This window comes from Micromonas pusilla (assembly GCF_000151265.4).
Source record: "Micromonas pusilla CCMP1545 genomic scaffold MICPUCscaffold_17, whole genome shotgun sequence".
Lineage (NCBI taxonomy): Eukaryota > Viridiplantae > Chlorophyta > Mamiellophyceae > Mamiellales > Mamiellaceae > Micromonas > Micromonas pusilla.
The window spans coordinates 368,001-390,273 of record NW_003315898.1 but is presented as its reverse complement, the minus strand read 5'-3'; the positions used below and the strand labels follow the sequence as shown (position 1 = coordinate 390,273).

Genomic DNA, 22,273 nt, shown 5'->3' with positions numbered 1-22,273 from the left:
GCCGATGGGCGACGTGTCGGTCGCGAGAATAATAATCTCGCGAGCGGCTCTCGCTCTCGCTCTCTCGCGCGCGCCTCGCCTCGATCGGCTTTTGGTTTTCTGGCTGGGTTTCTCCCTTTCGATCGAACGCGCGCGCCGATCGAATTTCATCGATCGAACCGCCGCGGTTCATCGCGATCGGCGGTCGGTTCACCGGTACAGTATGGCTGGGCACGCGAATCCGACGCGGCACCTCGGACGCCTTCGCGTCCACGCACCTCCGCCAACGCTCACTTCCGTCTCGCGCGAGGAAAAAAAAAGAAAACCCGGTCCCCCCCCGACTCCGACTCCCTCACCGACTGCGACGATGGCCTGTTCCTGCGGCTCCGACTGCAAGTGCGACGCCGGCTCCTGCGGCTGCGCGGAGAAGTGCGACGCGTGCGGCTGCTCCAAGTGCTCGTGCGACTCGTGCAAGAGCTCGTGCTCGCACGGGTGCGACGCGTGCAACAAGTAAGTGAACGAACGACGACTTCATTTTTCGCGCGACGACGACGAGACCGGAACGACGCGCGGCGCGCGCGGGAAGAACGCGAAGAACCTCGAGAACGACGCGACGATGTACGAACAAAACGTGCGTGAACGACGGGCGCCGTCGGCGCGCGCGCGCGCGCGCGCGCGCGTCGAGCCGCGGAGCCCCGAACGAGCGAGATCCCCCGGAGACTGGGGCGGACGTGTAAAAAGATTTGTTTTTTTCAACGATCACTTCTGTGACTAAATGCGCATACGGCGCAAATCAGTAAAAGCGTGAACGCTTTCGGTCATTCCGTAACGCTCACGCGCACCGTCCTCTCATTTTCGCGCGCACAGACCAGACAGGACGGACCCTACATATTTTTCCTCGCTCACGACGACGCGCGAAGCTTGTGACACGGCTTTCCCTCGACCCCGACGTCCAGCGCGGTCCCGCACGTCGCGTTGCACCCGAACGTCAGCGCCTCGTCCTCCTCGATCGGCGGCGGCGTCAGCCCAAAGTAAAAGTCGCAGCTCTTGTCCTCGAAGTTGGGCTTGATGGTGAGCGGAAGCCCGAAGTCGTCGCGGAAGAAGTCTTGCGTCGCCGTCTGAGGAGGGTCGAGGGTGTTTGCCCGTGCGAAGCGACGTCGGGGTGGAGTTGTGAGGCGTCAGAAGCGGAGTCGTGAGGCGTCGCGGGCGGGGATTGAAAGCGAGGGGTGGGCGGAGAGAAACACGCGCGGGCCAAGTCCTTAAGGATCGGCGTTCATCACGCGAACGCGGTCGTATGGGGACCAGTGTGACTCGAACGCGCCTTGCACATGTTCACGCACATGCCCGTGCACCCGCTCTCTTGCAGCCACCGGCACTTCTTTATGTGCACGCGCGACGCCATCTCCTCGCGCAAGTCGTTCTCGTCCGTCTTCTCGACGGTCATCGGACCGACCATCCACGCGAAGACGACCTTGCAGATGGTCGCGTTGAGCTCTAAAGAGAACTTGTTCGTAGGGAACAGCTTGCGGAACACCTTGTCGCCGCCCGGGGGCATGAGCGATCGCATGATCCCCAGCGTGATGTCGCGCTGCCCGTCCGGGTCGCGGCCTCGCATCTGAAGGAAGCACAGCGCGATGAACGCGTCGTAGGAGACGTCCGCGGGGGAGAACGGCGCGTCGATGGCCATCGCGATCTTACGCATGAACCACGCCATGAGCGCGAGGTCGAGCGGGGAGTCCGCGTACGTCACCTTCGCGGTGGGGGTTCGCCAGTCCGCGGGGAACTCCGCGGTCGCGAGATCGAAGAAGGAGTACGGCTCCGCGTGCGCTTCGGAGGGGGCGGCGGGCGAGGAGGAGGAGGAGGAGGAGGAGGACGCGCGCGGGACGACGGCGCGACGACGACGTCGCGTCGCGCCGTGAACATCGACGACGACGGCGTCGTCGTCGTCGCGGCGACCGCGCGCCCCCGCCGCGCGCGCGACGAGGCGCGAGGAGGAGCACGACGCGGTCGACGACGACGACGCGCGCGGCGGCGGCGGCGCCGGGGCGGAGGACCGCGGCGCGGCGAGGGCGCGCGCGCACGCCATGGAGGACGGACGGACGCGCGGCGTCGGGAGTGACGGGGAGGGACCCTCGCGCGGTCTGCAAGTTTTTTCCGGCGTCTTGATGAGCGCGAATTTCTACCGCCCGGACGTCGTCACTCCGTCGCGCGCGCGTGGCAGAGCCGCCGCGGCCATGGGCAAGATATCCAGGATCGTCATGCCGAAGGGCGGCAGGCGCGGGAAGACCGGCCTGAAAGGAAAGATCCACCGGAGCGTCTCGAGGGTGCCGGTCAAGAAGACGATAGTCCGCGACCGCGCGAAGGACTACCACGGCGTCGATAAGCTGGAGGCCAAGGTGGCGGCGCTCGAGGCGGAGGAGGAAGCCGGGTGGGTCGGCTGCAACGCGCTGATCGTGAAGACGAAGCAGAAGGAGCTGAAGCACGCGCGGGCGAAGCTGATGATCAAGGACGCGAAGCACGAGCGGTAGAGGGAGGGGGAGTAGCGGGGGAGCGAGTAGCGGGGGGAGCGCGCAGGGCGCGGCGGGGCGCGTGAAGTGTGAATGCAGGAGAATCCTGTCGAGAGCGACGCGAGCGCGCGCGCGACGACGAGTTCTGTGTTCATTGTCGACTACGATTACAACCGCGCGCCGCACGTGATTGCGACCGCGAAATAATACCCCCGCGAGCGACGCGCGACGCGCCGCTCGCCCCGCGGGCGCGCGCGACGCGACGCGTCCCCCCCGCCCCCGCCCGCGCCTCCGCCGGATTTAGACGCCTCCTCCTCCTCCGTCACAAAAAGTAAGGCACGCTCGCCCTCGGCGCCATCATCGTGCTGTTCTCCGGCGTCTCCGTGAAGTACTTCACCGTCCGCTCCATCTTATCGTCGAACGCGAGCATGCTCGCGACGTTCCCGCACCGATAACAGTAGTTCGGCGCGCTCCACACCGTGACCAAGCTCTTCTCCGGAAACGTGTACTTGAGCCCCTCTTGCACGAGCTGATGAGGTGTCGTCGTTCGATTGGTTGGTGATGTGGCGGGAAGTGATGTGATTGGTTAGTTATTCGATGACGTGGATCTTGTTTCATTGAACGAGAGCGACGGAGAGAGACGCCGGGCGGAAAAGTCCTTCTTAAGGAACGGCGTTCACCGCGCCGACGCGGTCGTATGGGAACCGGTGTGAAACTAGAACAAAACGCGCCTGGTGCGCGCGCGCGATGAGGTTCAACCCGTTGATCGCGTTGAACTCCGCGGTGACCTTCCTCCCGAACAGCCACCCCGCGCCTCGCGGGGAGACGCTCCACGTCTCGATGTCCTCCGGGTCGGACCACATCATGTCGCAGAACGGGCCCTCGTGCGGGATCTCGCAGAGACGATCGATCGTGCGAATCTGAGGGCCGTTCCATACAAAGCGATGTCGGGGTGGAGTTGAAAGGCGTCAGATGGAGGAGTTTAAAGGCGCCGAGGGCGGGGATTGAAAGCGAGGGATGGGCGGAGAGAAATGCCGACAAAAGTCCTTAAGGATCGGCGTTCACCACGCAAACGTGGTCGTATGGGAACCAGTGTATAGAACGCGCCTGATCCAGCGTGCGCACGTCCGGCGACAAGCCGCCGTGGACGCACAGCACCTCTCCGTCGATCAGCGCGGAGAGGGTGAGGTAATCGAACACGTCCGTGCACCACCGCCACGCGTTCGCGTTGCCGTACTTCCGCTGGCACTCGTCGTAGAATCCGTACACCTGCGTGATCTGCCGCGACTCGTGGTTTCCTCGGAGTAAAGTCACGCACTGCGGCCACCGCGCCTTGAGGAGCAGGAGCAGCGTGAACGTCTCGAGCGAGTTGTACCCTGTGCGGGTGAAGCGATCGGTCAGTCGAACGTCTTACCGGTCAAACGTACGTTGAAAGGGAAGCGCGGGTGAAGAGTGACGACGGACGGGAAAAGTCCTCAAGGAACGGCGCGGCGCGCGCCACGCGAACGGGGTCGTACGGGAACCAGTCTCACCGCGGTCGACGAAGTCGCCCATGAAGATGTAGTTCGTGTCCGGGACGTCGCCGCCTGGGAGGAGGGGGAGGAGGGTGAGTCGATGCGCGACGGCGCGGCTGTCGGATCGAGGACGGGCGGGCGACCGGATGGACGCGCGAAACGATCGATCGATCGATCGATCGAACGACGGAGCCCGCGCGAGCGATCTATGATATTCATTCGAACGCGGCCGCGCGAGAGACGCCTCGCGCGCGCACCCGTCTCGAAGAGCTTCAGGAGGTCGTGGAACTGCCCGTGGATGTCCCCGCACACCGTCACCGGCGAGCACACCGGCTGCACGTTGCTCTCCTCCACGAGGACCTCCTTGACGTACGCGCACAGCGCCTCGAGCTCAGCCTCCTCCAGCGGCTCGCACTGCTTGATCTGAACGAATGACGCGCGGAGGGAGGAGGAGGAGGAGGACGCGGGACGGGACGGACGGACGGCGCGGGCGTCAGCGCGAGGAGGAGGCGCGGCGCGGCGCGAGCGGGACGATCGTTGTCGCGCTGGCGCGGCGCGGGGCGGCGCGATCGATGGGCGCGTCGTCGCCGCGACGGACGGACGGAACGGACGACGCGGTCCCCCGCGCGCGGATCTCGCTCGGGCCGTTGGCGTCCGTCTTGACCGGTGCCGTCGTCGTCGTCGACGTCGCGCGAGATCGGCGCCGAGGGTCGAGCGCGGGCGTCGAGCGGCGCACCTTCGCGATCCACGCGTCGAGATCGAGCTTCCCCATGACGGCCGGGGCGTGAACACGCGCCGCGCGCGAGGTCGTCTGGCGCGAGGGAGACGCCCGGTCTCCGCGGTGAGATGGCTCTGCTGCCTGGCTGCCTGCTGACCGTGACCGTGACCGGACTCGAGCAGTCGAGGTCAACAACTCCCGCCGTCGTCGGCGCCCCCGCACACCTCCGCGCGCGCGGCGTCGCGTCATGGGTTTAGACGACGAAGACCTCGAGCACGCGCACGGCGGGAACGCGCCGGTGTCGGACGTCTTCGCGGCCATCGTCCTCGCGCTCGGGATCGGCTTCGCGTGCTGCGGGTGCGCGGGCGCCTCCCTCATCGCCCGCACCCCCTCGCGCCCCATCGTCGCCGGCGGTTACGTCTCGCCGTCGACGCGTCATCCATAGTTCTCGACGTCGATCCCTCCTCGATCCCGGCGTCATCGGCGTCGTCGAGTCTCTCCTCTCGTCGCAATCCTCCCTCCTGACAAACCGCTCCTCCCTCCCTCTCCCCTCCTCGCCTCTCCTCCGCGCGCGCGCAGGAATCGCTACCACGACGCGTTCTTCCAGCACGCGCTCGTGGTGCTCGCGGGCTTCTTCGTCGCTCTGATCATCGCGAATCTCTTCTTCCACGCGCCCGCCGTCTCGGACGACGCGAAGCTCATCGCGTGCGCGTGCGTCGGCGTCTGCGCGTGGTTCGCGCTGGTGTGGTGCTTCCGCGCGGAGACGCTGCCGAGGGCGTTCGGCGCGAGCGCGGGCGTCGCGAGCGCGGCGCTGATGTATAACGTCGCCGCGGAGATTTGGAATCTGAGCGAATATTTTTTTGTCGTCGCGCTCGCCGCGGGCGGATACGCCGGGTGCGTCTAATTTCCCCCTCGCTCTCTCTTCCACCTTCTCTCTCGCGTCGTTCGTCGTTTCAACCACACGCGATACGCAGCCACGTCATCTATACATACACACGAACTGACCAATCGCGTTCCTCCGCGTGTTTCACGACGAGCGCAGATACCTCCTCGGCACGCTCAACGAAGACAGCCTGCGAAGCTTAAGGTCCGGAGGCGTGACCTCGACCGTGAACATCGCGACGTACGCCGCGACGGGCGGGTTCTTGATGATGTCGAGCGCGAACTACTGGATGTGGCGCAGCGGGACGTCCGCGCGCGGGGATCTGTGGGTGTCGAAGATCACGGACGTGTACGAGCACGGATTAGATCTCGGCGCGAGGTCGAACCATCTGTGTTTCTTCGTTTGGTTGGCGAGCGCGGCGGGCGGCGCGTTCGCGCAGAACACCGTATGCGCGGGAGACGGGCGTCACGGCGGCGGAAACGCGCGGGGGGGTGGAGAGAGACGGAAGTACAGCGACGGGTCGGGGGACACGTACGCGACGTACTCCAGCATCGACGTGTGACGAGGACCGTTCGCGTCTCGTCGGAGGTTGAGATTCGTCGGAAAGAATACGGTATCTTTATATTGTAGTCACGTAATAATACTAACGACTCCCGACTTCCTACGCGATTCGCGCGACGACGACGGTCAGATAGTTCCCCTCCGGATAGAACGGGTCCAATGGCTGGTCCTCCCCCGCGCCTCTGGGCGCGCCGAGCATCGTGACCTTCCTTCCCGCGCTCTGCGCCGCGGCGGCGACGATCTCGGGCAGAAGCTTTTGCTGCGTGACGGCGCCGCTGCACGAGCACGTCACCAGAATACCCCCGGGACGCTGCGAACGAGAACGATAATCGCGATGCGATTGGTCAGTAAAGTACGTATATAGATGACATGGCAATTCGTGTGGATGTGGTCGTGACACGTAGTACGGAGGTACGCACCAACAGTTTCATGGCGCGTTGGTTCATGCCGACGTACTTGGGCACCGCCCTCGCGACGCTCTTGACGTTCGGCGCGAGCTTCGGCGGGTCTAAGACGATCAGATCGTACGTCCCCGCCTCGCCGTTCTCGAGGCACGCGTCGAGGTGCTTGAACGCGTCGTTCTTGACCCATCGTATACGGTCGGTGACGCCGTTCAACGACGCGTTTTTCGCCGCGACGTCCAACGCCGGCCGCGAGCTGTCCACGCCCGTGACGTCGCTCGCGCCCCCGAGCGCGGCGTTGACGGCGAACCCGCCGGTGTAGCAGCACACGTCCATGACCTTTCGTATCCCGGGCGCGGACGCGAACCGTCGCACCGCGGCGCGGTTCTCTCTCTGGTCGACGTAGAAGCCGGTCTTGTGCCCGCGCGCGAGGTCGACCTCGAACTTGACGCCGCGTTCGGTCACGACGACGGGCGCGGACTCGCCGGCGACCGGCTCGCCTGTCGCGGCGTCGTACCGCGGCGCGATCTCGTCGGTCGCCGTCGCCGTCGGAGATTCGCCCGCCGCGCCGTCTTCGCCCTCTGATTCGTCGTCATCGTCCACGTCATCGTCCACGTCATCGTCCGCGTCGGCGTCCTCGCCCGTCTCGAGCTTCAGCATCTTCGCGTCCTCTCGCCACACGACGTCGGCGACGCGTCCGTACGTCCCCAGCGCCTTGACGATCTCCGCGCGATTGAGCCGCGCCCACGCGGCGGACACGGACGCGACCGCGGTGGCGCCGTACACGTCCACGCAGACGCCGCTCAGGCCGTCGCCCTCGGAGTTCAACAGCCTGTACGCGTCCGTGCGATCTTTTTCGCGACGGTTGTCGTCGTCGTCGTCGTCCGCGAGCGCGCCACCGAGGCCGAGGTCCGCGCGCAACGCCGCCGCAACCCGGACCTTCCCTCGCATCGCCTCGCGCACGTCGCACACCGCGGCGACCCTCCCGTCCTCGGTCGTCGCGACCGTCGTCTCCCACGCGGATTGCAACGCGCGGACGCGGTACATCGACTTCGGGTTGTACGTCCCCCAGCACACGACGCCGCCGGCGTGATCGACGACGACGACGGCGTCGCCGGTCGCGAGTCGATCGCCGTTCGCGTTTAACTCCACGCGCTCGATCGCGCCGCCGTACACGATCGGGTTCCCGTCCAGGAACATGTTCGCCTTCCCGCGCTGGAGGACGCATCGCGGTACCGCGCGCGCGTCCGCGACGGCTTGCAGCGCCGCGACGGAGGCGAGCTGCGACGGCGTCATCTGCCGCGGTTTGCGCTTCACGGGGCCGTAGGCGCGGGCGCGGTCGCCGCCGCCGCGTCCGCGACCACCGCGTCCGCCGCGGCCGCCGCGTCCCGGCGCGGAGGACGACGACGACGACGCGCGCGCGCCTCTTCCGCCGCCGGCGAATCCGCCGCCGTCGTCGGAAAACGCGGCGAGAAGGACGACGCCTCCCTCGCGACGATGATGTAGTCGACGGTGCCGATCGCCTCCTCCTCCTCCGCCTCTCTGCGCGACGCGCCGGAGCGCGACGCGCGATGAGACCCCCGACGTCGCCCACCGCGCGGACAGCGCCACGGCGGTCATGCTCGCCGCGAGCATCGCGCGCGCGCCAATGCTCGTCTCGGAAAGCTAACAACAGAATCTCGTCGCAGTGCACGCTAACCGCGCGCCGCCGCTACTGCGCTGACGACGAAACTTGAGGAGTGCGATCTGGTCTAGGGTTGCCATTGCGCCCCCGCCGCTCCCGCAGGAGCGGCCGGGTCCGCAGCGCGACCTTCGTCCGCGCCTCCGCGCGCATCGCTCGAGGATCGCCCCGTCGACGGCCGGCGACGCGCGTCGAATCGAATCGACCACGCGGACGAACATCGCATCAGGTGGGCGCGCGCGAAGGGTCACCCTCGGTGGACGCAACGGACCCGACCGAATTTAAATCGCGCGCGCGGTCGCTCGCGACCGACGCGCCCGGGCGGACTTTTCCTTCACGACATCACTCGAACACCGGGCGAAAATCCCCGGGCAACGCGGCAGAGAGTGCCAGCCCTCGCGGGCGGGACCTCCGCGACGACGCGCGCCGCTCTCGCGGCGCGCGGCGCCGGAGCGGCTAGCCATAACACAGTCATGTGACCAGCGCGGAGACAACGCGCCAACTCAACGGGGTTTACTCTCGACGCTGACGCCCACACAGTCCCCCCCCACGCGCTTCCTCGTCCTCGCAGGCGGGTCCGGTCGGCAGACGCGGGGCGCGGCGTCGGCGGCGGAGCGGAGGCCCCGCGCGCATGAGCGTCGCGCGGTGGCGGGGTATCTTCGCGTCGTCGACAGTCAACGCGTCGCCGCCGTCGTCGTCGTCGTCGTCGTCGTCGCGTCCTCGACGTCTTCGATCGTCGCGAAGATACCCCGCGGGATCGATGACGCCGCCGCCCATCTTCGAACCCGCGGGGGACTGGTTCGACCCGGAGATACGCCGTTTCGTCAGGATCGACGCCGCGGACCCGCCGCCGAAGCGTGCCGCGCTTTTCGTCGGCAGCTCCATCTTCCGAGAGTGGCGAGAGATTCGAGATTTCGACGCCGACTTCGCGCCGACGCGCGTGATTAACCGCGCGTTCGGCGGGTCCACGACCGAAGATCTGCTCCGCGTCGTGGACGCGATCGCGACGCCGCACGACCCGGAGATTATCGTGTACTACTGCGGCAGCAACGACGTGAACGAGGGGCGCGGCGCGGCGGCGATTCGCGACGCCTTCGCCGCGTTTTGCGACAGAGGTGAGACTGCTTCCCATACGACCCCGTTCGCGTGGTGCACGCCGTTCCTTAAGGACTTTTCCCGTCGTCACTCTTCACCCGCGCTTCCCTTTCAACGTTTGACCGGTAAGACGTTCGACTGACCGATCGCTTCACCCACGCAGTCGGACCGCGCGTCGAGCGGATTCTCTTCGTGTCGGTGTGCAAGGCGCCGCAGAAGATGCCGGTTTGGGACGAGGTGGACGCGGTCAACGACGCGATGAGGGCGCACTGCGCCGCGAACGCGCCGCGGTTGACGTACGTGGAGGTGAACCCCGGGCTCTTCGAGGAGGGATCATCATCGCCGGGGTCGCCGCCGCGGCCGAGGTTTAATCTCTACCGCGAGGACGGTTTGCACTTTGTCGACCGCGCGTACGACGACGTCCTCTTGCCGGTCATCAAGGCTGCGTTGGAGCGCGCGTTGGGGGAGGTGAAGGCGGCGCGGGGGGAGGGCGAGGCGGCGCACTTGCCGCCCGGGATGCGGCGATAGTAATAAGGAGTATGTAGCGCGATAGGTTAGAAGTGCACTACGCTGCAGAAATAAAATTGCGGCGCCAAACAATGGATAATTCATCGCGTCGTCGGCAGAATGGCCCGCGCGTCGCGCGCGTCCTCCTCCTCCTCCTCGGGGAGGATGGCGCGCCCCCCTCCCGCCGCGCCCGTCCTCCTCCTCTCCCTCCTCTCCCTCCTCGCGTCGCTCCCGCGTCATCGCGCCGACGCGTACCCGACCAAGATGAGCAAAGGAAAGTGCGGCGACGCGGCGCATCCGCAGTTCGCCATCAGGTGCGTTCTATACACTGGTCCCCATACGACCCCGTCGGCGTGGTGAACGCCGATCCTTAAGGACTTTGCCCGGCGCATCTCTTCGCCCACTCCCCGCTTTCAATCCCCGCCCTCGGCGCCTTTCAACTCCACCTGACGCCTTTCAACTCCACACCGACATCGCTTCGTATGGGATGGCCATCAGCGGCCACGGCGCGCCGACGTCCTCCTCCGTGACCGTCGCCGTGACGTTCGCGAACGCGTCCGACGTCCTCGCGAACGACGCGACGCTCTGGACCGGCGCGCGCGCGCCTCCCGTCGGCGTCTTCTGCGGCGGCTGCCGCCATCGACTCAACGTCTCGCATCTCGCGGGCGACGTCCAGGCGCGTTCGATCTCACACGATGTGTGACTGCTGTGGTTCCCGTACGACCGCGTCGGCGTGGTGAACGCCGATCCTTAAGGACTTTGCCCGTCGCATCTCTCCGCCCAGGGTCCCTCGCTTTCAATCCCCGCCTTCGATGCCTTTGAACTCGAACTGACGCCTTTGAACACTACACCCCGACGTCGCTTCGTCCAGTTCCTCGTCACGTCGCGCGGCGCGTTCGTCGACCAGGGCGCGTACCTGGACGGCGAGCTCATTCCCGCGGTCCCTGGGTCCGACTGCGACGGCCAGCGCGCGAACGTGCGGCTGACCGCGTCGTCGCACGCGCTGCTGTGGTGCGGGCCGACGGATCCGACGGTGCGCGAGGCGACGTTCACGATCACCTCCGCGAGCGGCAAGACGGGCCACTTCATGCGGTCGTCGTTCACGCTGACGCGCGACGACTCGCAGAGGGACGTCCTCGCGGGAGCGCTCGGCGAGGGCGGCGGCGGCGTCTTCTGCGTCGCGGACGGCGGCGCCGAGGCGAGCGACTCGCGGTACGGCTTTCTGATCGCGATGGCAGTGATCGTTGTCGTCCTGGGTATCGTCGGCGGCGTCGTCGCGAGGCGGGTGAAGGGCAGACGCGAGGGGAAGGCGTTGTGGAGCGCGCTCGAGGAGGTTGAGGCGGAGGAGGGGCGAAGGAGCGAGGCGGAGGCGGCGGCGCGGGAGAGGCGCGAACGGCGGCGGGATGGGATGCATCCCGACGGCTCCGAGGGCGTCGAGCTCGTCCCGGTGGAGGAGCCGCGGGAGCGGTAGCCTTAAGGAATGGCGTTCACCACGCCGACGCGGTCGTATGGGGACCAGTGTCGAAGAAGCGGCGGCGGGGGGGGGAGTCGTCGTCGTGTAGATCTCTAACTAATGATAACGCTAATGACGCGGACGTTACTACGTCACGAGTGGTGTCACGGACGACGGACGGGCGACGACGCTCGTGAGTCATCGCTCAGGGTGACCGCGACCGCGACCGTCGTCGACGCGGCGGCGGCGGCCGCGAATCCCGCGAATCCCTACCTCCTCCGTCGCTCTCTCCGTCGCGATCGCGGCGTTCCTCCAACGTCCGCTTCATCCCGCGCAGCTCGCGGTCGCGCGCCGCCCGCCTCTCCTCGTCCTCCTCTCTCCTCGCCGCCTCGAGCTCGTCCCGCAGCGCCTTGACCTCCTCGGGAAGCGCCGCGACGCCGTGCTTGACGCACAACCGCTCTACGTGCTGAACGTATTGCGACGCGCGTTCGGTGAGCGGGCACCGTTCAAACTTGGGGTCGTCGCCGAGCAGCGCGGCGGCGGCGACGAAAGACGTCAGCGGGTTCTTCTTCTTCCTATTCTTCTCTCGCTTTGGCGCGTCTTCGTCGTCGGTGTCGGCACCCGAGTCGGCACCCCCGGAGGACGGCGTGCCTTCTTCTTCTTCTTCTTCTTCTTCTTCGTCGTCTAAAAAATCGCTCGCCGCGTGCGCGACGATCTTCGCCTCCAACGCCTCCCTCGCGTCCGCGGCGGCTTTACGTAACAGCCCGGAGACGTGCGTTTCAAACGCGTCGCGCATCTCCCGCTCGGATAGCGGCCCGTCCACCGCCGCGCGGTTTTGCACGTCCCCGCGAAGCCTCGGAAGCGCGTCCGCCCACGTCGACTCCGGGTCTCTGAGGGTCGTTCCATACGAGCGAACGACGGGGTGGAGTTCAAAGGCGTCAGTTGAAGTTGAAAGGCGTCGAGGGCGGGGATTGAACGCAAGGGGTGGGCGCAGAGAACCGCCGGGCAAAGTCCTTAAGAAACGGCGTTCACCACGCCAACGCGGTCGTATGGGGACCAGTGTATAGAACGCGCCTGACCGTCTCCGTGAGCAACGCGTCGAAACGCGTCGCGGCGGAGGCGCGTTGGAACCGCCGCCGCTCCCTCGCGATGCGCTCCGCCTCCGCCGCGCGCTCCCTTCGGACTTTATCCTCTCTCTTCCACCGCTCCTCTTCTCTTTTAGCCGCCTTTTCCTTCACGTCGCCGTCCTCCGCGCCCCCGCCCGGTGTTTTCTTCTTCTTCGAGTCGTCCTCCTCCTTCTCGTCCGGGACGTAGTTGCGGACAAACTTTTCAAACATCCGGCGGCGCTCGGCGTGGACGCTCACGGCGTCGTAACGCTCGTCACTCGACAGTTTCGACATGAACCGGTCCCACCGCGACGTCCCGCACACGCCCTTCTCGCGAAGCAACGACTCGAAGTTGGACGCGATCGCAGCCTTCTCCGCCTTGGCGGCGGCGGCGGCGGCTTCGGCGACCGCCGCGGCTTCGGCGACCGCCGCGGCCTCCGCGGCGGCGGCCTCGGCGGCGGCGACCGCGGCCGCGTCGACTTTCGGCTCTTCCTCCGCGACCTCTTCCACGACCGAGATCGTCGGCGCGTCGACCTCGTACACGTCCGGGTCGAACTCGACGTCGTCCTCGTCGAACGGCGCGACGTCCGGAGCCGGCGCGGGCGCGGGCGCGGGCGCGGGCGCCCCCGCGACCGCCCCCGTGACCGCCGCCGACGCCTTCGCGATCGCGGCCGGGGTCATGTCCCTTAGCCTCGCCTGTACCTGCGCCTGGAACGCCTCCGCGGCGCCCGAGTCGCCGGGCGGCGCGGGCGGCGCGGCGCCGGCGGCGGCGCGCGCGGCGACAACCTCGGGCGGCGCCGTCCACGTGACCTCCCCGCTCGGCGGATGATGAAAGTAGCTCGGTCCGCTGACCTGCGCCACCTCGATCCACGCCGTGCCCGGGATCGCGATCTGCCGGCGCGCCGGCGCGGCCGCCGGCGCGACCGGCGGCGCGACCGGCGGCGGCGGCGGCGCGTCCTTCGGTCGCGTCCACGTCGTCTCCCCCGTCGCGGCGTTGTGGTAGTACGTCCGTCCTCTGTGCGGGCCGTCCGCGGTGACGAGCGCGCGCCACGGCGACGGCGCGGACGACGACGGCGGCGGCTGCCACCCCGGCGGCATCTGCGTCGGCGCGCCGGGGTGGGCGGCGGGCCCGGGCCCGGGCGGGGGGGGCATTCGCCGCGGCGGTGAGCGCGTCGGGCGCGCGGCGGACTGAATGAGTCTTCGGATCGCTTCGGCGGCAACGCAACGCGACTTCGCCTCGTCTCGCCTCGTCATCTTCATTGAGGGCCATTCCATACCGGTCAGTTGAAAGGGGGAGCGATCAAATGTTGAAACCGAGCGGTGGGTGAAAAACTTTTGTACAGAACGCACCCGAGCAAACGACGTCTCGGCATTCCCGAATGCCGCCCCGCCGCTCCGCGCGCCTCGCCGCCGCGGCGGCGGAACCCGAGCCCGGGTCCGAGAGCGACAGCGTGTACTACACCGACGGCGCATCGGACGACGGCGGCGAGGACGAGGAGGAAGGAGAGGAAGGGGAGTCGGACGACGACGACGACGACGACGACGCCGACGACGACGACGACGACGACGCTTCCGATGACGATTCTTCCTCGTCGTCGTCCGACTCCGAGGCGTCGCGCGAGGAGCAGACGGACTGGATGCGCAAAGTCGCCGCGGACGCGCTGATGCTTTACAACCCGTTGGAGTCGTCGTCGGACGACGCCGCGCGCACGCCGCAAGTTTGGCGCGCGATCGCGACGAAGCACGCGCGCGGCGTTGAACCGCGGTCGCGTCCGGGCGCCCCCGCGATGCGCGTGCGCGGCGTGCGCACGCCGCAGGAGGTGACGTATCACTACTCGCGAAGCGCGCCCGCGAGCGCGCTGGCGGCGGACCACGATCTCGTCGCGGAGACGCGGCGCAGGAGCGGCGCCGCGGCCGCGTCGCCGATCGCAGCCGCGCGGAAGCGACGCGTCGTCCAACGCGACGATGATTATTATAATCACGACGACGCGGACGACGCGGACGCCGCGGTCGCCGCCGCGGATGCCGACGCCGCCGACGCGGACGACGCGCCGTCGCCGTCGAAGCCGTCCGTGTCCGACCTCCTGCGCCGCCGCGAGTCCGGGCTCGCGGCGCGGCACGCGTCCGGGCGCTCGCGCGAGCGCGTCGCGCTCGCGTCGCGCTTCCTCCCCGTGCATCACGACCGCCTCGTGGACCAGGCGCGTCTGAGACTGCTCCCCATACGACCCCGTTCGCGTTGTGAACTTCATTCCTTAAGGACTTTCTCTCCCGGCGTTCGTCACTCTCCGCCCACCCCTCGCTGCTTTCAATCCCCACCCTCGACGGCTTTCAACTCCAACTGACGCCTTTCAACTCCACCCCGACGCCGTCGCCTCGCGCGGACCCTCCCTCCCTCGACCCTCGCGCCCGCCTCCTCGTCAGTTGGACTCGCGAGCCTACTGCGGCCGATTCTCCCCGGACGGGTCGCTGTTCGCGTGTGGGTTCCAGGACCGCGTCGCGCGCGTGTACGACGTCGAGGAGGGCTTTAAGATCGTGAAGGAGATTCACTGCAGGAATTTGCGGTGGACGGTGACGGACGCGGTGATCGCGCCAGACTTGAGGCGCGTTCTCTTTTCACACTAGTCCCCATACGACCGCGTCGGCGATGTGAACGCCGATCCTTAAGGACTTTCTCTCCCTGCGTTTCTCTCCGCCCAGGGTCCCTCGCTTTCAATCCCGACACACCTCGATGCCTTTCAACTTCACGCCTGACGCCTTTCAACTCCACCCCGACATTCGTCGCTTTGAACGATGGAACGACCCTCAGGCATCTCGCGTACTCGTCCATCACGCCGATCATTCACATGGTGGACGTGGGCAACCGAGAGACGCGGCGGTCGGTCGCGAACATAACGGACATCCACGATGCGTTACACATCGGCGAAACCCCGAACAACCGGCACCGCGAGCGGCGGTTCGGGATATGGTGCTTCAAGTTCGCGGGCGACGGCGCGACGCTCGTCGCCGGCGCGAGCGACGGCGCCGCGTACGTTCACGACGTCGAACGCGACGTCTCCGTCCACCGCCTCAGGCGCGTCCTTCTCACACTGGTCCCCATACGACCGCATTCGCGTGGTGAACGCCGATCCTTAAGGACTTTCTCTCCCGGCGCGTGTTTCTCTCCGCCCAGGGTCCCTCGGTTTCAACGTCCGACCCTACGACGCCTTTCGACTCCGTCTGACGCCTTTCGACTCCACCCCGATATCGTCGCTTCCTACGGAACGACCCGAAGCGGCCACGTCAACGACGTCAACGCCGTCGCGTGGGCGGAGCCCGGATCCTCCCACGTCTTATACACCGGCAGCGACGACTGCATGTGCGCGGTGTGGGACCTCCGCGCGCCGTCGGACGCCGCGCGCGGAGGCGGCCCCGCGGGGGTGCTGATCGGGCACACGGAGGTGCGTCCTATACACTGGTCCCCGTACGACCGCGTTGGCGTGGTGAATGCCGATCCTTAAGGACTTTTGCCGTCGCATCTCTCCGCCCATCCCTCGCTTTCAATACCCTACCGCGACGCCTTTCAACTCCATCTGACGCCTTTCAACTCCACCCCGACATTCGCTCGTATGGAACGACCCTGAGGGCGTGACGTCGCTCGACTCTCGCGACGACGCGCGGCACTTCGTGTCAAACTGCAAGGACCAGACGATGAAGCTGTGGGACGTGCGCGCGATGGCGACCCGCGCGGACGCGCGCGCGAGGCTCCGCGCGAGGCCGCTGCCGGTGTGGAACTGGGACTACCGGTACATGCGGTATCCAGAGCGCGGGTGGCACTTTCGGCATCCCGACGACGTCTCTCTGCAAACCTACCGAGGGCACCGCGTGGAGATGACGCTCATACGCGCGTACTTTTCCCCCGCGGCGACGACCGGGCAGCGGTACGTGTACGCCGGCGGCGCGGGCGGGAAGGTGCTCGTGTGGGACGTCCTCACCGGCGAGATCGTGTCGGACAAAGGCGTTGTGTCGGATAATAACAACGTGTCGGAGGAGTCGGACGGAAGGCGACGCGGCGCGCGAACGATTCGAGACTGCTCGTGGCATCCCACGCTGCCGCTGCTCGCGAGCGTGAACTTCGCGGGGGAGGTGCGCACGACGCGGTCGCTGATGGTGGGTGGGGGGGCGGAGGACGATGGCGACGGGGGGTGGTAACGGATCGGGTGCGTGCGTTTTTTTTCGTCGCGTTCAGTCGTTTTCTTTTCTCTCTCTCCGCCCGCCCGACCGAGTAGAGTTGAGTCGAGTCCCAAGTGATGCAAAAATTGAACCTCTACGGCCGAGGCTTCGACGCGATCGCGCAGTAGCATCGACGCGCATCCTTAACGACGCGCGAGAGTTTGTCTCGCGCGCGCGGTGAACGCCGCGACGAGGGCGCGCGCGAACCGCCGCGCCGACGCCGAAGACGCCGACGTGAGAGCTATGTTATGAGAGCTGATGGGCGACGACCACGACGTTTCGAGCGTTATCTTTTTCTTTTCTTTTCTTTCGTTCGCGGCTCTTTCGTTCTCTCTTTCGTTCGTTCGTTCATTCTTCTCTTCCTCGCTTCTGACGTTCCCCCTTTCCCTCAGGCACTCAATCGACGAAACAGCGATAGACACGTAGCGCGCTTGTACAGCACCCACGCATAGCATTGTATCGACGACGATGTTCTCTCCACGGGGAAAAAAACCTCGGTCGTTCACGCAGCGCGTTCACGCTTCGGGTTTCTCTCACTGACTCCTCCGTGGCACATCGGGCACCCGCCGGGTTTGACGCTCCTCGTGCGGATGTACATACACATACTCCACTCGTGCCTGCACATCTTATTTAGACACTTCCACTTCGCCTTGTAGTTCGACCCCTTCGTCAGTTCCTCGGGCTTTTTCTCCGTGTCGCAAAACTCCTCGAGGAGTCTCTTCCCGAGCTCGCCGTTGGCGTTGCACCACACGAGGAAGTTGTAGGTCTTACTCAGCGGCATTTGATTCGCGCACTTATGACATCCGCTGGGGTTGACGCTCTTCGTGCGGCTGCTCACCTGCGCACTCCATTTGTGTGCACACGTCGAACACTTCCACGTCGCCTTGTAGTGCGACGCTTTCGTAAGCTCCTCGGGCTTTTTCTCCGTATCGCAAAACTCCTCGAGGAGTCTCTTCCCGAGCTCACCGTTGGCGTTGCACCACGCGAGGAAGTTCTTGGTCTTGCTGTGCTGCATTTGATTCTCGCACTTCGGACATCCGGTGAATCTGACTCTCGTCGTGCGGCTGTTCACCGTCGCACGCCACTTATGCCGGCACTTCTCCTCCGCGCACTTCCACAGCGCCTTGTAGCTCGACCCCTTCGTGAACTTACTCGGGTCCTTCTCCCTGCACTCGAGGAGGAGCCTCGCCCCGCGCCGCCCGCTCTCATTGCACCACTTGACGAACGACTTTCCCGAGCCTTTTGGGCGCCCCATGATCGCCTCGCGAAGCCGTCGACGCCGCGTGCTCGCGCGTCGAAGAGTGAGTGCCCTCGGAAAAACAACGACTTCGAGTTTTTCGACGAGTCCGAGAGATTTTTTTGAAAGTGTCGCGGCCCGCCCTCACCCCGCCAGATCCCCTCGCGCCACCATGGCCGCGGCGACGGAGCCCCCCCTCGCGCTCGACGCCGCGGGCGTCAAGCACGCGATCGGCGCCGCCGCGAACGCGCCGCTGCCGGAGTACGAGGCGTTCGACGACGACTTCGACGAGACGCTCGATCTCTTCGCCGAGGTGGCGGAAGCGTGCGAGACGAACGGACGCTCGTCAGACGCGGTGCGCGCGCGCTCGCTCGTCGTCGTCGTCGTCGTCGCCCGCGTCGCGCGTCTCTTCTCTTCGCGCGCGCGGTGATCGCGGCCGCCGCGGCGCGGCGCGCGAGGCGCGTCGTCGCGCGCGTCGCGCCAGATCTCGCCGCGACAGCCGTGCCCACCACCCGCTCTCGAATCAAGGCACCCTTCGCGATCGATCGATCGATCGATCGATCGATCGATCGTCGTCTACACTGGTCCCCATACGATCCCGTTCGCGTGGTGAACGCCGTTCCTTAAGAACTTTTCCGCCGTCGTCGTCTTCGTCTTCGTCGTCGTCGTCCTTCTGACCTCCCCCATCCCTCAGGTCCTCGCGAACGCGAAGAAGCTCGTCGCGATGCACCGCGAGCACGCGTCGCACCGCAAGGCGCTCGCCCACCTCAGAGAGAACTACGCGTGCTCGTTGGACGCGACCGACTTCGCCGCCGTCCTAGACGCGACGGCGAAATCATTGTTGGAATCGGGTGCGTTCTATACACTGGTTCCCATACGACCCCGTTCGCGTGGTGAACGCCGATCCTTAAGGACTTTGCCCGGCGCGTCTCTCCGCCCATCCCTCGCTTTCAATCCCCGCCATCGACGCCTTTCAACTCCACCTGACGCCTTTCAACTCCACCCCGACATTCGCTCGTATGGAACGACCCTCAGACGCGCCGTACCGGGAGAAGATCGCGGATCTGGAGAGGAAGATCGCCGCCGCGAGGCGCAAGGCCAAGGCTGGGGGCGCGGCGAACAGAGACGGCGGCGACGGCAGCGACGGCAGCGACGAGGACGTGGACGTCGTCGTCACGCAAGCGGGCAGGCCGGGCGACTTCGACTGCCCGAACCTCAAGTGCCCGCTCACGCAGCTTCTCATCAAAGACATCGCGACGCCGGTGGTGGATCAGAAGGGCTACGTCTACGAGAAGGACGCGGTGATGGATTACATCGCGCGGTACAAGAACCCGCGGACGGGGCGCGCGGAGTGCCCGCAGGCGGGGACGAACCACGAGATTCGGAGCGAGGATTTGAAACCGGCGCGCGCGATCGAGCGCGCCAGGAAACGCGCCAAGGCGCTGGCGGACGGCGGCGGGGGCGGCGGCGGGGGGGGAAGGAAGAGGGGTTCCATGGGCGGGGGGAGGAGCGACGCGGAGGATTTGATATCGCCTTGATATCGCGAAGAAGAGAGAACATACGTAGAATTTGATTTCATTTCAACGCGAAGGATGCGACGTTAAAAGACGACGACGACGCGTCGTCGACTCTGCGTACAATCAGATAGCGCCCGACGACTCTTATCGATCAATACAGCCCGAGGACCTTCCACCACGCGCCGCCGACGATGCCCCAGATGAGCAAGTTGACGACGCCCAAGATGCCGCCGAGGCGAAACGTCGTCGGAAGGTCCACGTACCCGGCGCCGAAGTACACCGCGCCCTGACCGGACGCGTAGTGCGTGATGGCGCCGAAGAGATTCGTGTGAAACGCCATGGACAACCCCGCGAGCACGGGCGGCGCGCCGGACGCCATCATCATCGCCATGAACGCCGTCGACAGCGCCGCGACTTGCGCCGTCTGCGACGCGAAGAGGTAGTGAATGAAAAAGTAGCACACGTGGAGGAGCACGAAGACCTGGCCCCACCCCATGTTCAAACCGGCGAGGACGCCCGCGACGGAGTTGCTGAGAAACGAGATGAAACCCATGTCGGGGTGGAGTTGAAAGGCGTCAGTTGGCGTTGAAAGGCGTCGAAGGCGGGTATTGAAAGCGAGGGGTGGGCGGAGAGATGCGCCGGGAAAAGTCCTTAAGGAATGGCGTTCACCACGCGAACGCGGTCGTATGGGGACCAGTGTACAATAAAACGCGCCTGAGAAACGATATGAAACCCATCGCGTTTAGCTGCGACGACATCCCGATGAGGACGGCGAACCACACGAGCGTGTCCCACGCGCCCTTCTCGCTGAGGCAGTCCGCCCACGTGATGACGCCGGTGAAGAGCTGCAGCGACATGCCGAGCATCGCCGCGGTGACGGAGCTCATGCCGATCTTATCGCCGAAGATCCACAGGACGACGGTGAGCGCCATCGTCGCGACGACGAGACGCTCGTCCTGAGACAACGGACCGAGCTTCCGCAGCTTCTCCGCGGCTTCTTTCGGCGCGTCCGGGGTGTCCTGAGGGCCGAGGGTCCATCGTTCAAAGCGAACGTCGGGGTGGAGTTGAAAGGCGTCAGAAGCGGAGTTGAAAGGCATCGAGGTGCGTCGGGATTGAATCCGAGGGACCCTGGGCGGAGAGAGACGACCGCCGGGAAGAAAAGTCCTTCAGGATCGGCGTTCACCGCGCCGACGCGGTCGTACGGGAACCAGCGTGTGCATAGAACGCGCCTGAATCTCCGGCGGGAACAGCTTGAACACGAGCAGCGGCGTCGCGAGGAGCCCCACGAGCGCGGGGACGCACGCCACCTTGAACCACGTCAGCCACGGCGACGCGATGACGACGCCGAGCGACGCGGCGAGCTTCATCGAGAGCAAGTTCTGCGCCGCCGCCGTCATGCACATTGCGCTGGAGTGCCCGGAGCACTGCAGCTGGCTTTGAATCAGAAACGCGCCGAGCTTGTTCGCGGTCGGTCCGGGCTCGCTCCCGGCGTTTTTCGCGAGGGACTTGATGATGGGGAGGTAGACGCCGCCGGCGCGCGCGGTCGTGGACGGCATCGCCGGCGCGAGGATCGCCTCCGAGATGGAGAGGCCGTAGGAGAGCCCGAGCGTGGACTTCCCGAGGATTTTCACGAAGAAGGTCTGCGCGGGTGAAGCGATCGGTCAGTCGAACGTCTTACCGGTCAAACGTTGAAAGGGAAGCGCGGGTGAAGCGTGACGACAGGAAAAGTCCTCAAGGAACGGCGTGCACCACGCGAACGGGGTCGTATGGGAAGCAGTCTCACCGCGACGCGGTCTCCGAGGCCCGTCTGCACGAACCCCTTCGCGAAGAAGAACGCGAGGACGATGAGCCAGATGACGTCGTTCGTCATCGCGCTGATAAACAGAGAGGGCGATTCGTTCGTCGGTCAGTCGAAAGGAAGGGACCGATCGATGATAGACCAACGCGACCGAACGTCCACCGCCGCGAGGGATAAAGTCCTTAAGGATCGGCGTTCACCACGCGAACGGGATCGTATGGGGACTAGTACGAATGCGAACGCGCCTGAACGCCTGCTGGAACGTGAGCGTCTTCGTGACGACGGTCATGGAGAGGCCGCAGAACGCCCACGCGCCGACGGGTAAGGGCGTGAGCACGAGCCCGGTGATCGTGCTCAGGAATATCGCGAGCAGCGTCCACGCCTCGGGCACCACCGCGGCGGGACACGGAACGAGAAATTTCACGACGACGCCGACGGCGACGGAGATCATCGCCGGGCCGAGCTTCGCGCCCGTCCACTTGAACGGCTCCGACGCCGCCGCCTCTCCCGCCGCGGCGACGACCGGGGAGGAGGACGCGGACGCGGACGCGCGCGTCGTCGTCGTCGTCGTCGTCGTCGTCGTTCGGGCGCGGCGAAGCGACGCGGACGCGGTCTGATGAAGCGTCTTCGGCGAGAACGACGCGATGCGCGACGACGACGACGACGCGAGCGCGGGGAAGAATCCGATGCGCGACGCGAGTCGCGCGCGCGTCGGCGTCGCGGCTGCTGGGGAGCGCGATTGGGGACGAGGTGCGGAGAGACGAGGTGAGATATCGGTCGGCGGCGCGATGTGCGACAACGACGCGACGACGAGGAGGGGGCGTCGGAGGAGGAGGGAAGGTCCGCGGTCGATCGTCGTCGGACGCCGCGCGCGGATGGCGCGAGGGTGTAGGTTTTCGGTGGCGCGACGCGGACTGATGATTGTGATCGGCGAGGGACGCACCGGCGACGCGGACAGCGCGCGCTCGGCATCGCGCGCGCGCGGGCGCGACGGCCGCGACCGGCGACGTCGTGAACACGCCAGCCATCGTGAGCGGTGTGGGGTGCGGGGCCGGAGAGGTCGCGCCCGGAGGAATGGGGCGCCGACGACGGAATGGAGGATTCTGT

The 22,273-nt window shown here is 66.3% G+C and overlaps 13 protein-coding genes across 13 annotated transcripts; 7 read left to right on the top strand and 6 right to left on the bottom strand.

The window, feature by feature from the left end:
• Positions 1 to 281: 281 nt before the first annotated feature.
• On the bottom strand, positions 282 to 2,076 carry MICPUCDRAFT_49228 (uncharacterized protein). The gene is made up of 2 exons (XM_003064354.1): positions 1,301 to 2,076; positions 282 to 1,097 (listed from the first exon to the last, which is right to left on the bottom strand). Exons 1-2 carry the CDS (start codon positions 2,063 to 2,065, stop codon positions 882 to 884), a joined length of 981 nt encoding a protein of 326 aa, XP_003064400.1. The 5' UTR covers positions 2,066 to 2,076; the 3' UTR covers positions 282 to 881.
• Positions 2,077 to 2,144: 68 nt separating this feature from the next.
• MICPUCDRAFT_54380 (uncharacterized protein) lies at positions 2,145 to 2,507 on the top strand (the record flags this gene model as incomplete). Its single annotated transcript, XM_003064519.1, has 1 exon — positions 2,145 to 2,507. One exon carries the CDS (start codon positions 2,145 to 2,147, stop codon positions 2,505 to 2,507), a length of 363 nt encoding a protein of 120 aa, XP_003064565.1.
• Positions 2,508 to 2,791: 284 nt separating this feature from the next.
• On the bottom strand, positions 2,792 to 4,772 carry MICPUCDRAFT_49227 (uncharacterized protein; the record flags this gene model as incomplete). Its single annotated transcript, XM_003064353.1, has 6 exons — positions 2,792 to 3,015; positions 3,218 to 3,405; positions 3,593 to 3,862; positions 4,019 to 4,072; positions 4,258 to 4,423; positions 4,737 to 4,772. 6 exons carry the CDS (start codon positions 4,770 to 4,772, stop codon positions 2,809 to 2,811), a joined length of 921 nt encoding a protein of 306 aa, XP_003064399.1. The 3' UTR covers positions 2,792 to 2,808.
• A 193-nt stretch (positions 4,773 to 4,965) lies between these two features.
• Positions 4,966 to 6,163, top strand: MICPUCDRAFT_54378 (uncharacterized protein; the record flags this gene model as incomplete). The annotated part of the gene is made up of 3 exons (XM_003064518.1): positions 4,966 to 5,075; positions 5,298 to 5,612; positions 5,761 to 6,163. The coding sequence occupies 3 exons, from the start codon at positions 4,966 to 4,968 to the stop codon at positions 6,161 to 6,163; spliced, it is 828 nt and encodes a 275-aa protein (XP_003064564.1).
• A 43-nt stretch (positions 6,164 to 6,206) lies between these two features.
• Positions 6,207 to 7,763, bottom strand: MICPUCDRAFT_46042 (uncharacterized protein; the record flags this gene model as incomplete). Its single annotated transcript, XM_003064352.1, has 3 exons — positions 6,207 to 6,472; positions 6,582 to 7,007; positions 7,245 to 7,763. 3 exons carry the CDS (start codon positions 7,761 to 7,763, stop codon positions 6,263 to 6,265), a joined length of 1,155 nt encoding a protein of 384 aa, XP_003064398.1. The 3' UTR covers positions 6,207 to 6,262.
• Positions 7,764 to 9,004: 1,241 nt separating this feature from the next.
• On the top strand, positions 9,005 to 9,867 carry MICPUCDRAFT_54376 (uncharacterized protein; the record flags this gene model as incomplete). The annotated part of the gene is made up of 2 exons (XM_003064517.1): positions 9,005 to 9,464; positions 9,503 to 9,867. The coding sequence occupies 2 exons, from the start codon at positions 9,005 to 9,007 to the stop codon at positions 9,865 to 9,867; spliced, it is 825 nt and encodes a 274-aa protein (XP_003064563.1).
• Positions 9,868 to 10,011: 144 nt separating this feature from the next.
• On the top strand, positions 10,012 to 11,317 carry MICPUCDRAFT_43485 (uncharacterized protein; the record flags this gene model as incomplete). The annotated part of the gene is made up of 2 exons (XM_003064516.1): positions 10,012 to 10,164; positions 10,631 to 11,317. The coding sequence occupies 2 exons, from the start codon at positions 10,012 to 10,014 to the stop codon at positions 11,315 to 11,317; spliced, it is 840 nt and encodes a 279-aa protein (XP_003064562.1).
• A 187-nt stretch (positions 11,318 to 11,504) lies between these two features.
• MICPUCDRAFT_54374 (uncharacterized protein) lies at positions 11,505 to 13,659 on the bottom strand (the record flags this gene model as incomplete). The annotated part of the gene is made up of 2 exons (XM_003064351.1): positions 11,505 to 12,189; positions 12,335 to 13,659. The coding sequence occupies 2 exons, from the start codon at positions 13,657 to 13,659 to the stop codon at positions 11,505 to 11,507; spliced, it is 2,010 nt and encodes a 669-aa protein (XP_003064397.1).
• Positions 13,660 to 13,784: 125 nt separating this feature from the next.
• Positions 13,785 to 15,027, top strand: MICPUCDRAFT_54373 (uncharacterized protein; the record flags this gene model as incomplete). Its single annotated transcript, XM_003064515.1, has 2 exons — positions 13,785 to 14,678; positions 14,827 to 15,027. The coding sequence occupies 2 exons, from the start codon at positions 13,785 to 13,787 to the stop codon at positions 15,025 to 15,027; spliced, it is 1,095 nt and encodes a 364-aa protein (XP_003064561.1).
• A 1,113-nt stretch (positions 15,028 to 16,140) lies between these two features.
• MICPUCDRAFT_8661 (uncharacterized protein) lies at positions 16,141 to 16,488 on the top strand (the record flags this gene model as incomplete). The annotated part of the gene is made up of 2 exons (XM_003064514.1): positions 16,141 to 16,386; positions 16,435 to 16,488. Coding segments are annotated over 2 exons (300 nt in total), but the record flags the coding sequence as incomplete, so codon positions are not given.
• A 628-nt stretch (positions 16,489 to 17,116) lies between these two features.
• Positions 17,117 to 17,869, bottom strand: MICPUCDRAFT_54371 (uncharacterized protein; the record flags this gene model as incomplete). The annotated part of the gene is made up of 1 exon (XM_003064350.1): positions 17,117 to 17,869. One exon carries the CDS (start codon positions 17,867 to 17,869, stop codon positions 17,117 to 17,119), a length of 753 nt encoding a protein of 250 aa, XP_003064396.1.
• A 154-nt stretch (positions 17,870 to 18,023) lies between these two features.
• Positions 18,024 to 19,452, top strand: MICPUCDRAFT_54370 (uncharacterized protein; the record flags this gene model as incomplete). Its single annotated transcript, XM_003064513.1, has 3 exons — positions 18,024 to 18,248; positions 18,546 to 18,702; positions 18,887 to 19,452. The coding sequence occupies 3 exons, from the start codon at positions 18,024 to 18,026 to the stop codon at positions 19,387 to 19,389; spliced, it is 885 nt and encodes a 294-aa protein (XP_003064559.1). The 3' UTR covers positions 19,390 to 19,452.
• Positions 19,405 to 22,229, bottom strand: CitT2 (divalent Anion:Na+ symporter family). The gene is made up of 6 exons (XM_003064349.1): positions 22,110 to 22,229; positions 21,412 to 21,889; positions 21,152 to 21,242; positions 20,577 to 21,008; positions 20,083 to 20,387; positions 19,405 to 19,898 (listed from the first exon to the last, which is right to left on the bottom strand). The coding sequence occupies exons 1-6, from the start codon at positions 22,192 to 22,194 to the stop codon at positions 19,520 to 19,522; spliced, it is 1,770 nt and encodes a 589-aa protein (XP_003064395.1). The 5' UTR covers positions 22,195 to 22,229; the 3' UTR covers positions 19,405 to 19,519.
• Between the last annotated feature and the right edge of the window lie 44 nt (positions 22,230 to 22,273).